Source organism: Meriones unguiculatus, chromosome 3, assembly GCF_030254825.1.
Source record: "Meriones unguiculatus strain TT.TT164.6M chromosome 3, Bangor_MerUng_6.1, whole genome shotgun sequence".
In the NCBI taxonomy this organism is placed as follows: domain Eukaryota; kingdom Metazoa; phylum Chordata; class Mammalia; order Rodentia; family Muridae; genus Meriones; species Meriones unguiculatus.
Window position 1 is genome coordinate 160,199,067 of NC_083351.1, and position 13,032 is coordinate 160,212,098.

Consider the following 13,032-nt stretch of genomic DNA (forward strand, 5'->3'; position numbering starts at 1 on the left):
TATTTCAAAACACCATAAATATTCACAAAAATAAAGTATATCATCCTAATTATATAGCTCAAAATCACCCTTTAAATATATGTAGTTATATCAAGGCAACTCTTTCCTTCTTCAAATGTGGCAAGTCATGTTTTAAAATGTATATATTTGTTATTCCTTACTATTTAAAAGGAGGTTTAGAAAGTTAGCATGCTATCACCAGTCTTGATCTTCTGTTAGCTTGGTTTCTCCTCAGGAAATATAGGGTTCCCTACAGAGGTTCAGATGCCTGTGAATCCCATGACTTCCTAACCCTCCCCCCTCTTCACACAGTACAAGGAGGAAAAGCTGAGGGGAGAGCCTAAATACAGTGGGGTTGCAGCACTGAGGTTTGCCTTAAAACAAATGACCATCTCCTTCTCAGAGCAGAATCCACCAGGACTAAGTGTGATTGACTTTCCACTGCTGCCTCAATTACCAGCTCTTGAACTTGGCAGCATGAAATAATGCTCATACCAATTTTTATACAAAACATTGATTTTTTTTAACACAGAGATTACTTAATCCAGCCTACCGTGAAAATTCCAGAAATCTCTCAAGCTTAAATGCAGTTTGAATCCCTTAAGGATCTCTTACCAGCTCTCCTCTGACATGGGGGAGTCAATCCACTGCCACCAACAAAGGAGCAGGGCCCAAATGAAACAAAAGGGAACTTACCGACGCAGGTACATGATGAAGAGGAAGAAGGGATCACACACTTGACTTTCCAATCAACTCTATAGCATCCCTACATGTATTGGAGATCTACTCCTGGAAGAAATAAGGAAACAAATGACAAGTAGTTGAAATGGAACAAGTTTGACAAGTCTGAACACAGAAGACTCAGCCCATAGGACAGCTTGGAAAAAACAGTCAGAGAAAACATACTCCCAACAGGGAAGAAATGGTTTGCTTGTTCTTTCTTTCTTTCTTTCTTTCTTTCTTTCTTTCTTTCTTTCTTTCTTTCTTTCTTTCTTCCTTTCTTTCTTTCTTTCTTTCTTATTGATTTTCTTTGTTAAAGAAGAAAGTGGTTCCATGGTTTTAGAGAGAAATATATTAGGAATGCACTAGGATAAAGTGACTAAAGCAGATTGTTGGTAGGCATGTGACTATCTTAGAGACAACAACATAAAAGCACTCAGCAAGAAACAATCATGCAATTCTTGGTGAAAAACACTTCTCTTCAAGTTTCAGGATACAGTGAACTTTTCAGTGCACAATGCTAGTTATCATAAAAGAAACATTATTATAATAATCGATACACTAATAATTTATTTTAAATGCCTACTATCAGAATCTGGACAAACAAAGAAATATCAAATGAGATTTTTTTAATTGACCTAATGTAATCAACAGTAACATATGCACTAGAATTTAACAGACTGGAAAAACCTAACGAGAAGAACAAATTCTTTTATTTAGGCAAACAACACATGCATGAGTGCTTCATTATTCACTAATACCTTAGGAACGGAACAGAACTAAAGCCTTCATACTTTTACCTTTGTGCTCTTTTTAGGGAAGGTAACTTTTGAGAAATTCGAGCTTCTGACCCATCGCCTGCCTTCTGGAGCAGATAGACAAAACTTACAGTGGCCCCTGGTTTGTTCGTACAGTCATTCTGTACCATGGGGGAATGAATAGTCACTTTCTTCTTCCTGGGTGGCAGTTGAACACTCCTCTGTCCTTTTGCTTCTTCAGTCATTTCTTCGTTCTTACTAAGTTCCCTCTTTATTTGTTCCTACATCCCCGCCATTTACTATTTTAGCAAATTACTGCAAATGTAATAGAACTAAGAGTGATGATATGTGTGTATAAATGCCACAATAAAGTCAATACTTAAAACGCTAACTAAAAAATTAATAATATAAATGTTTTAAATATAGAAAAAAAACCTGTAAGTTATTCTTTCACCATTATGGAGACCGTACATCTAAAATCAAGATATCAAAAAGGCTGTACAGAGAAGACTCATTACTTGCTTTTTAAAATCATTATTATTGGAATACTGAGTGGTGAATTAATGACTTCATACATGCATGGCTATTGCTCTACTACTGAGTTATATACCAAGCCAGCTTTACTCTTAAAAACTTTAAAACAAGGTCTTGTTAGAGTACCCAGACTGCATTAGAACTTGCATTGTAGCCCAAACAGGGCTTAGACTCATGTCCTTCTGCTTCAGCTACCCAGGTGGCTGGAATAACAGGCTTGTACCATTAGGCCTAGCCTTTGCTTGCATTTTCCAGCACTGAAGGACCCAGGCACCCCTTAGTTCCTGTTTGGTAACTCCAACCTCTGTCTTCTGCATCTCTTCATGACTGCCTCCGATCTGTCTCTCCTTTTCTTTCTCACTTTTATTTTCAAATGTTACTGAAATATGTACATATAAGACATAAAACTTATTATATAATTCTTAAGCATATAATTCTCTGAATAAGTAGATTTACACCCACATTATGTTGCAATCATTGGAAATATCTGCCTCCTGAGCTTTTTTCTCTTCCAAAACTGAGATTCTGGATCTACTCTCACCAAATCCCCATTTTCCCCTACCTCCAAGCACCCAGAAACTACTATTCTACTATAGCACTGTATAATATTTAATTTAAATAAGCAAATACTAATTAATCAATTAATCAATTAAGTATAATTAGCATAATCTAACTCTTCATATTACCTCATGGAGGTGGAGTCATACGTGCCTCACCATGACTGACTTATTTCATTTAACATAAAATCCTTAGGGTACATCTATGTTATACCATGAGTCAGAATTTATTTTTAAGGCTGAATTAAATACATGGGGTATGTAATGGTTGCTCATGATTTGTTTATTTGCTCATCTCTTAGTCTGTTAGATTATGCTTACTTTTTTCTGATATAAATGATTTTTCTGTGAACATGAATGTAGAAATTTCTTTTGAGTACCTGTCTTTAATTATTTTGGCCATATACCCAGCAATGGAGATTCTGAAGTGTATAGTAATTTATGTTGAATTTTTGAGGAATCAACTAGTGTGCTCTGATGCATAGATGGTTTTAAATTTTGGTGTAGTCCAGTTTACATCTTTGTTCTTTTGTTGTCAGTCACTTTGGTAAGAAGTCCAACAATATCCACTGCCAAACTCAATGTCATGAAGTTTGACTACTATGTTTTCCCCAAGATTTGTATCCTTTAGCTCCTCAAGGCCTTTGGTCCCATTAGAGTTAATTTTTGAATGTGATGTAAGCTAAAGGGTACAACTTTATTATTTGGCATGTGATTAGATTTTACAATTAATTCTATTTGTTGTAAACATATCCTTTACTCATTGGATGATTTGTATTCTCATTCATTCATTTATTTGTCTGTTGTCTTTCTTCTAGGAAAGAATTCTTTAGGCAGAGTCTTTTATGTAGCTCTGGCTGTCTCAGAACTTACTATGTAGAACAGGCTGGACTCAAGAGTCACAGAGGTTCACCTGTTTCTGTCTCTGAAGAACTGAGATTAAATGCTTGTGCTTCTGTGCCTGGCTTGCACTCTTTTAAAATATATGTGTTTCTTTCTTTCATTTTTTTAAGTCTGTGTGTGTACGTGTTTGTGAATGCAGGGTCTGCTGAGAAGAGAACATGAGATCCCACAGAACTGAAGTTACAGGAGGCTGTAGACTGTCTCGTGTTGCTTGGGTTGGAACTCCTCTCTGCAGGAGCTGCTCAGGTTTACAATTGCTGACTCATCTCTGTGGCTCCAGCACTACACCCTTGATTACCTTTGCATCAAGTTTCAAAATCCAGAAGTATAAACCCTTACCCTTGGTTTTTAAAGCTGTGTGAACAGGATTCCTTGAAATTCTGTATGAATTTTGGTATGAATTGTATTTCTGCCAAAAAGTCATTGAGATGAGTAATGTCCTTGACTAGTAACCCCATATGTCCATTAGTTTTTGTTTTTCCTGTGAATGGATCACACTTTCTTATTTTTTTTTCATTGATGACTATACATAAAATATTATGATGTGGTAACCCTGGAAATCAGATTACCCTCTTTCCACATTTGTTATTGTTTCCTGTTATTTGTATGTTTACTGATTTCTTCAAAGTATTTTTTGTAAAGATTATATTCATACTTTTGATGGTCTCTAAAGTCTTGGGTTTTTGTTGGCTTGCTAGCTTTTTTTTCATTTTGTTTTTTTTTTTTGCTTGTTTGTTTTGTTTTGCTTTGTTTTTGTTTTGCTTAACAATAATTTACTTAAGTGCACAGAATCTAAAAACAAGAAAAAAGAAAAACAAAGTATTTTCCCAGATATTTTAAAATTGGCTCCGGGAAGAGGCATGCCTTCAACACAGCTAACCACATAACTCTTTCTTAGACTCCCTTTGGTCTCACCTGTCTTACTAACTTACCCCATGTTCAGTGGCTTCAAAATGTTTCTTCTATTTGCATAAGAATCTATACCCTTTTTTCCTATTAATATTAATGCGGACACTTTTAAAAATATCTGCTTGAAACAGTAAGTTGCAATTGTTAGCATTTCTCTAATAGGAAAGATTGAATGTTTGAGCTGCTGTTCTAACAGTTTCATTCCGAAGCTAAAACTGAAGCAGTTTTAGCGGAAGGGGCAGGGCATATAAGAATACCACTAAGCATTCTGAACTCTCTTGAGAGATGGTGGCTGTGAAAGCTTCTGTCCTTGAAACTTCCAGAGGGGCCTGTTTTTCCTGATCCAGGCTATGGCCTGCTAATGATGTAAAAATACTATGTGTCTATCTACTGCGTTGTTGACACTTTTAGTGAAGTAGGACAAGGTGGGAATGTGTAAATGAGTTAAAGTTGCCAGTCAATGCAACTAGTAGCAAATATTTGTTGTAAATATAACCGACTTTTTGAATTGAAAGATTACTGTGCAAAACTTCTGTTTCAATTGCTGCAACACCGAGAGATGAAATCTGGCTGTTTATTTTGTAGAGTTCAAAGGTAATCCTTTTGCAAGGTAATCCCTTTGAGCTTATTCTAACAACCTTGGAAAGTTTGCCCAGGTTGAGAAAACCTCTCTATTTCCTGGAACAAGTAAGCACAGAGGCAAATCATTGTTCTGGTGAAGAAAATGTACTGAGAGACAGTTTGGAACTAACTCAGCACATCATATGGAATACTACAAAATTTCTGGTCATAGTACATGCATATAGCTGACAAGAGTCCTCTGGTATGCCAGCACCCAGGAAAGTTCTACATCCTTCCTTACACTTATTTGACTTGTCTCCTGAGTGTAATGTGATGCCTCACTCTGGTTTTAATCAGATTTCTCTTAGAAATAAGTCACTGAAGATTTCATCAGCTAGGACCTTAGAAAACTGCCTGGTGATCCTCGGTACAGGGTCAACTTTTGTGAATGATTAGTGTCAACTTGACAGGATCTGTAGTCCCCTGTCATATAAGCCTCTAGGTATGTCTGGGGGATGTTACCTTGATTGCACTAATTGAGGTGGGAAGACCCGCCCACTCTGGGTGTGGTCAGTCCCTGCCTGTTACCCCAGACTATGTTAGTAGAGAATTGGAACCCAGAATCAGCATGCAGTTACTGCCTCCTGTTCCTTGTTAAGGATGCTATGTGACCATCCACTTCACGTTCCTGCTGTCTTCACTTTCCTGTTATATCAATTATACCTTGAAAATGAGCTCTTTATCCCCTCAATGGCTTTTGAGAAACTCAGATAAAAAGCTACAAAAAAACAAAACAAAAAAATCAGTCTGTGTTGGCATAATATTTTGTCTAATTTATTGGGGTTATTATATTTCTACCTTCCTTCCAATCCATTTCGATCCCTTCCAAATCCCCAACACTAGATAATAGGGGAAGAAGGTTGGAGAGAAAAAGGGTATAGACCTCTATTGGCTGCTTCCTGTTGATTAGGTACATAGATAGTTCCTTGGGGCAAGTGCAATCTTATCAGGATATCCAGCAGTCCAGCAAACTAGCAAGCTATCTATAACAAATGTAACATCAAACAGCAGCAGCAGGATGAACCAGCAGCAGTGGGGATGTGGTGGGGATGTGGTAGGGTAGGAGCAGCAGCAGGGAGAGCAGCAGTCACCTTAGGCCCCCTCAGGGCTCTCCCATTGATATCCTCTCAAGAGTTCCCAGAATTAAACTATCTGTAGCTGACACAAATCACACCCCTGATAGACCATTAGCTTCATCATAGTTAACTGCTGTGGACAATCTGAAGCAGCTCCATATCCCATACCCGGGAGTAGAACAAAAGCATAACTGGGTTTTTAAAGGAGCTAAAATTCTCACTCCAACTCTGTTTTGATAAACCTGATTACTACGTGGTTCTTAGACCATTAGAATTGTTCTATGGCTGAAATGGGGAAAAGTTTGGAATGCTGAGTGAAAAAAGCCCCCCGTAAGGGGCCATTCTGGTAGGATCTTGGAGGGTGAGGGTGCTGAGAGAAACTTGGACAGTGGAGGCCTGGCCCATGAGATTTCAGATGGGAACTAGAGCTCTGTCTGCAGCTCATCCACTCATATGGTATTTTTGTCAAGAATCTGGTTTTGGGAAAGAATCTTCACCAACCCTTTATCTGACAGAGGATGCATATCCAGTATATATAAAGAACTAAAGAAGCTGAAAAGCAGCAAACCAAGTAATCCACTTAAAAAATGGGGAACAGAGCTAAACAGAGAATTCTCTGTAGAGGAATACCGAATGGCAGAGAAGCACTTAAAGAAATGCTCAACCTCACTAGCCATTAGGGAAATGCAAATCAAAACAACCCTGAGATTTCACCTTACACCCATGAGAATGGCCAAGATCAAAAACTCAAGTGACAACACATGCTGGAGAGGTTGTGGAGAAAGGGGAACCCTTCTGCACTGCTGGTGGGAATGTAAACTTGTACAACCACTCTGGAAATCAATCTGGCGCTTCCTCAAGATCCAGCTATACCACTACTGGGCATATATCCAAAAGAGACTCAAGTACACAAAAAGGACATTTGCTCAACCATGTTTGTAGAAGCTTTATTTGTAATAGCCAGAAGCTGGAAACAACCCAGATGCCCCTCAACTGAAGAATGGATGCAGAAATTGTGGCACATCTACACAATGGAATATTACTCAGCAATGAAAAATAAGGAAATCATGAAATTTGCAGGTAAATGGTGGGATCTGGAAAGGATCATCCTGAGTGAGTTGTCCCAGAAGCAAAAAGACACACATGGTATATACTCACTCATATAGACATACAACATAGGACAAATCCACTAAAACCTGTGCATCTAAAGAAACTAAGCAAGAGAGAGGACCCTAACAAAAATGTCTAATCCCCATCTGGAAAGGCAAAGAGGATGGACATCAGAAGAAGAAGAAAACAGGAAACAACCTAGGAACCTACCACATAGGGCCTCTGAAAGCCTCTGCCCTTCAGACTATCAAAGCAGATGCTGAGCCTGATGGGCAACTGTTGGGCAGAGTGAATGGAATTTTAGGTAAGAACTGGGAAATAGTAAGAGCTGGAGAGGACAGGGTCTCCACAAGGAGAGCAACAGAACAAGAAAATTTGAACACAGGGAACTTCCCAGAGACTCATACTCCAACCAAGGACTATTCATGGAGATAACCCAGAACCCCTGCACAGATGTAGCCCAGGGCAGTTCAGAGTCCAATTGGGTTACATAGTAATGTGAAGAGGGACTGCCTCTGACATGATCTGATTGGCCTGCTCTTTGATCACCTCCCCCTGGGGGGGGAGCAGCCTTACCAGGCCATAGTAGAGGACAATGCAGCCACTTTTGATGTGAACTGATAGACTAAGATCAGAAAGGAGAGGAGAACTTCCCCTATCAGTGGACTTGGGGAGTGGCATGCAAGCAGAGGGAGGAGGGAGGGTGGGATTGGGAGGGGAGGAGTGAGGGGCTTATGGGGGGATGCAGAATGAATAAAGTGTAATTGATGAAAAAAAAGCATCAGAGTTCACATAAAAAAGAAATACATATAATTTCATTTGTGCTTATTAATAAATACAAAATTATTAATAAAAAAAAGAATCTGGTTTCAGTCTGCTGATGTCCTGAAAAGTTAAACAAGTTTGAATTTGAAAATAGAGAATAATTAATATTCTTTCTGACAGAAAGATTGTGTTGGGCCTAGTGTGACAGCCACTGTACTTGTCAAAAATATCATACTTATTGAAGAGAAGTATCCTATTCTGCATTGGGGCAATAGAAAGACTGTCCTGGTTGTAAAACCCTACCCACTGAAGGCTCCATCTTCTGAAGAGCCAAATTCATTTAAAGGAAGAAAGATTATATGTGTTATATATGTATTTTAATGTAAGTTTATAAAATAAAGTTTCATTTGGATGTATGTAAAGCCTATGATACAAAACAAAGACAAGCCAGCAAGACTGACCCAGTGATTGAATAGGGACAGAGTTTTTGTCTTAGGGTTGGCCAGTAATTGTCTCATTGGACTTAAGACCCATTTGGTAGAAAGGAGATTCAAGTCAAGTATTGTAAAGTTAGCCAATTACCCTTGGGTGGAAAGGTCTCAGTAGGGGAAAGTACTACTGTCATTTTCGTAAATCAATATAGTTTCTCATTGTATTATAAACCTTTATCCTTATAGCCACAAATAAGTATAGGTCTCCCCACTTCTATTACTTAGAGTTGTCATTACTGTGACAAAACATGACCAAAAGTAACTTGGAGAAGAAAGCATTTATTCCACCTTAGAGCTTATGAGTCCGTCAGTGAGGAAAGCCAGGGCAGGAACTCCTCACAGGAAGAGGAGCAAAGGCCATGCCAGATCACTGTTGACTGACGTGCTTCTTATGGCTTGTTCAGCCTGCTCTCTTACAGTACCTAGGGCCATCAGCCCAGGAGTACTACCCAGTATCTTGGGTCTTCCTATATGAAATCAAGAAAATGCAGCACAGACTAATCTAGTAGGGGAATTTTCTTAATTGATGTTCTCTATTTCAAAATGTCTGGCTTGTGTCAAGTTGACATGAAACTAGCCAGGGCATGCCTTACCAGAGAAGCTTGTTTTTGTAGCAGACAGAATGACTACGAAGATGCACAGCTGGTTAAAATGCAGAGAATAATTGACTACAGGATGCTCACATACAATATTGTGTTGTATGTGCACCAATAAAATCCTAGAAATGAAAAAAGATAGAAATATTCAAAGAGATAGAGGACAAGAATGCCTGTTAGAGTTTGCTGACTTCTAATATAATAGGAAAGCTGCTATAGTGAATTTGCAATCATATGGTTGCTTACACAATAATGACCATGCAAGTTGACATGCCAATCTAAAACTGGCACATTTCACAAGGTCCCACCCATAGATGAAGAATTATAAGCAATTAATGGATGCCAGAGAAGGAAGAAACAGGGAAAGGACCACTGTTCGGTTATACAATCCCAGTTCCAACTCATCATCCCTGAACACATGTATCTATGAGAAAGAGTAAATGAACTCACTAAATTGTGTGTGTGAGTGTGTATAACAATAATAATTATAAAAGAGATCATGAATTTGAGTTTGAGTTGGAGGGGGAGCGGGAAGGGAGAGGGAGAAGTGGAAATGATGTAAATAAAGTATACTCATGTATTGAATTTGTAAAAAAAAAAAAAAAAAGTCAAATGGAATAAAGCCTAAAAATAAGAGATTATCTGTTTTTCAAAAGCCAGTGCGTAGGACAGTGTTTCCACAGGATCAGTGCACAAATGTTGATATGACTGTGATTCAAAGCCAGGCAATTTCTCTAGAGTGTAGCAATGCCATTTCGGTGGCTCTGGTTTTGTCACATGAAAGATGAAAGACTGTGAAGGTAAGGAAATCCTCATGAGGTCAGGCCATGTGTGCTAAGGTTGAAGTCCCAGAAAGATGTCCTTTAGAAGCCATGGTGTGCAGCTGTTGTGCTGAAGCCTGGGCTACACGGAGACTCCAGGAGAATGGAGATGTCAGCACCATGTAACATAGACCAGGAAGAGCTGTGCCAACAGAATGGAGGCAACCTAGGAGACAGTCAATGTATACTTAAGGCAGCTGTCTAAGTTAGGGTTACTGTTACTATGTTGAAACACCATGACCAAAAGCAAGTTAGGGAGGAAAGTGATTACTTGGCTTACACTTCCACATCACTGTTCACTATTGAAGGCAGTCAGGACAGGAACTCGAGCAGGGCTGGAACCTGGAAGCAGTCACTATGTGGAGGACATGGAGGGATGCTGCCTACTGGCTTGCTTCCCATGACTTGCTCCACCCTGCTTTCTTATAAAATCTAAGACCACAAGTTCAGGGATGGCCCTACCCACTATGGGCTGGGACTTTCCCCATTAATCACTAATTAAGATGTCTTACAGCCAGATCTTACAGAGGCATTTTCTCAGTAAGTTTCTCTCCTTTCTAGTGACTCTGGCTTGTGTCAAGTTGCCACAAAACCAACCAGCACATCAGCAGAGTGGGGAAGAGGGTTGACAAGTCTTTTAGAGCCCAGTTGATTACATTACCTTCTCTAGATGGATACAGAATTTCAGTAGTGTTTGCCTTATGGATTTTAGTTTTGCTTTTGTGTGATCATTTCTTCCTCTGCCCTGGTTCTTCTACTTTAAAGTAGGAATGATTACTTCATATCATTATAGGTTGGAAGTATGTAAATTGTTTTATTTTTTTTTTTTTCATAAAAGGTTACAGTTACAAAATCTTTGGATTTTGTAGTGTTGAATTTTTTTTGTTTTTTTGTTTAGTTTCTTTTTTTATTAATTTTATTTTTTCCTTATCAGTTACATTTTATTAACTCTGTATCCCAGCTGTATCTTGCTCCCTCATTCCCTCCCAATCCCACCCTCCCTCCCTCATCTCCACCGTTCCCCTTTCCAAGTCCACTGATGGGGGGGGCTCCTTCCCATTCATCTGATCCTGTTTTATCAGGTATCTTCAGGACTGGCTGCAAAGTCCTCCTCTGTGGCCTAACAGGACTGCTCCTCCCTTGGGGGGTGGGGAGGTCAAAGAGCCAGCCATTGAATTCCTGTTAGAAATAGTCCTTGTTCCCCTTACTATGGGAAACCAGTTGATTACTGAGCTACCACGGGCTACATCCGAGCAGAGGTTCTAGGTTATATCCATACATGGTCCTTGGTTGAATTGTTGGAACTTTCAATGTTGAGTTGAATGCCTTTTTGTTATCAGGTGGTCATGGGTCTATACAGACAAGAGGTTATGGATTAAAAGTGGTGTGTTTTAGTTTCAAGTTGACAGTTATGGAGTCATTATGTATAATATTGATCATCGACTTGACAGGATCTAGAAATACGTGAGATGTGGGCCCCAAGGCATGTCTGTGAGCCATGATCTAGATTGCATTAACTAGGGTGGAAGCCATGCCCATTTTGGAAGTCATTCCTGGGTGGGATCCCAAACTCTGTTAATAGAGAAACGGGAACAGTATTAACAGTTATTGATGCCTGTGGCCAAATGTTTCCAATTCCAAGTCCAATGTGGTGGACTGCCTTGAACTGTGAACTAAAATAAACCTTACCCCCATTAAGTGACTTTGTCAGAGAATTTCATCACAGCAACAAATGATAAACCAAGACACCCTTGCAAGTTACAATGGTCCAGGCAGTTGAAAGCTGAGAGGAAAGAATGCCTGCCGCAAAGATGGAAGAGTTACCAGTACATTTCAAGTTGCTTTCCTGCACTTCTTAGGGATGGAAGCATATATAGAGGCCAGTGTGGACTACAAAACAAGTCCAGGACAGCCAGAACTATTACACAGAGAAACCCTGCCTCAAAAAACCAAAACCAAAAACAAAAACAAAAAAAACCAACCAAACAAACAACAACAAAAAAGAATCTAAAGCCCACCTAACAGGAGTTGAGGATAGACATGGTTACCACAGGCTAATGAAAGAAAGGGGGGATGGGAAGATGCTTGCCTGTGGGTACAATAGTACATTTAGGCAGACATAATTTCTGGTTGTCAATACCACAATGAATACAGTTAATAATAAAATAGACAATAGAATACAAGATTTTAATGTGTTCATCATAGATCAATGATGAAAATGTAAGGTGATGGCACAGTTGTTGCTGTGATCAACTGCTATGCAATATGTACGTTGAATCTAAACATCTCATTATACCTCATAAATACGGGCAATTATTACATTTCAGTTAAAATTTATTTTTTTAAGGAAAATAACCTAACAGTCATTTTAAGAGTTGGTTATTAAAACTCAAAGTACAGCTAAGCAGCGGGCAGATGAGCTAATAGATTGTTAGAGTTTTATTGTTTAGACACAATAAAACACATATCTGCTGTGCTTGGGAAAACTAAAGAACTCAAACCTAAGACAACACAGCTGCGTGATGTCTGAGAGGTTTGTTCTGCTAACCCTCTGAGCCCTCACCATTTATAATAGCATAGTCTTCCTTTTGAAAGAGCCAGCCTTTTAATCCTTCTGCAAGCCCCTCCCCCCTCCCCGGTATTATACACTTCTACTAAACAGGCTATCATGTACTTTGACTGAGAATGAAAGGGAATGAGTGGGTATTGAAAGGATTCCAATACTGAATTAATATTTCTGCTCTTGACAATAGCCTAGGGCCTGACTGATTGAGGAAGTGGAGAACTAGATAAAAAAGTATTCGCTAACTAGGAGCATTTTTCAAGATCCTGAATTTAAGGTGGTGGTTTGAATGAGAAATGTCACTACAGACTGACGTTTCTGAGCACGTGGCCGCCAGCAGGTGGCACTATTCTGTCAGGTTATAGAGTCTGGAGAAGGTTCAGCTTCTCAGAAGGAGGTAGAACACTGGGATTAGGCTTTAAGAGGTTATATCCCCACTTCCTCCTTCCCTTCCTCCCTCTCTCTTCCTCCCTGAACCCCTGCTTCCCTCATCAACTGTCCTTTCTCATTTTTATTCTGTTCTAGGTCTACTATTTCCTACTTTTTGTGTATTTTCTTTGTCTCACTGTCAATATCATTTTCGTTCTTGGTCAAGGTGAGCAAGGTAG

At 39.2% G+C, this 13,032-nt stretch overlaps 1 protein-coding gene across 1 annotated transcript in view; it reads right to left on the bottom strand.

The window, feature by feature from the left end:
* The window catches only part of LOC110565590 (transmembrane serine protease 11A), a 49,988-nt gene extending 48,265 nt beyond the window's left edge, over positions 1-1,723 (bottom strand). The window contains exon 1 of the mRNA XM_021663295.2: positions 1,521-1,723. Coding sequence (XP_021518970.1) covers positions 1,521-1,723 — 203 coding nt within the window. The remainder of the gene's footprint in view (positions 1-1,520) is intronic.
* Between the last annotated feature and the right edge of the window lie 11,309 nt (positions 1,724-13,032).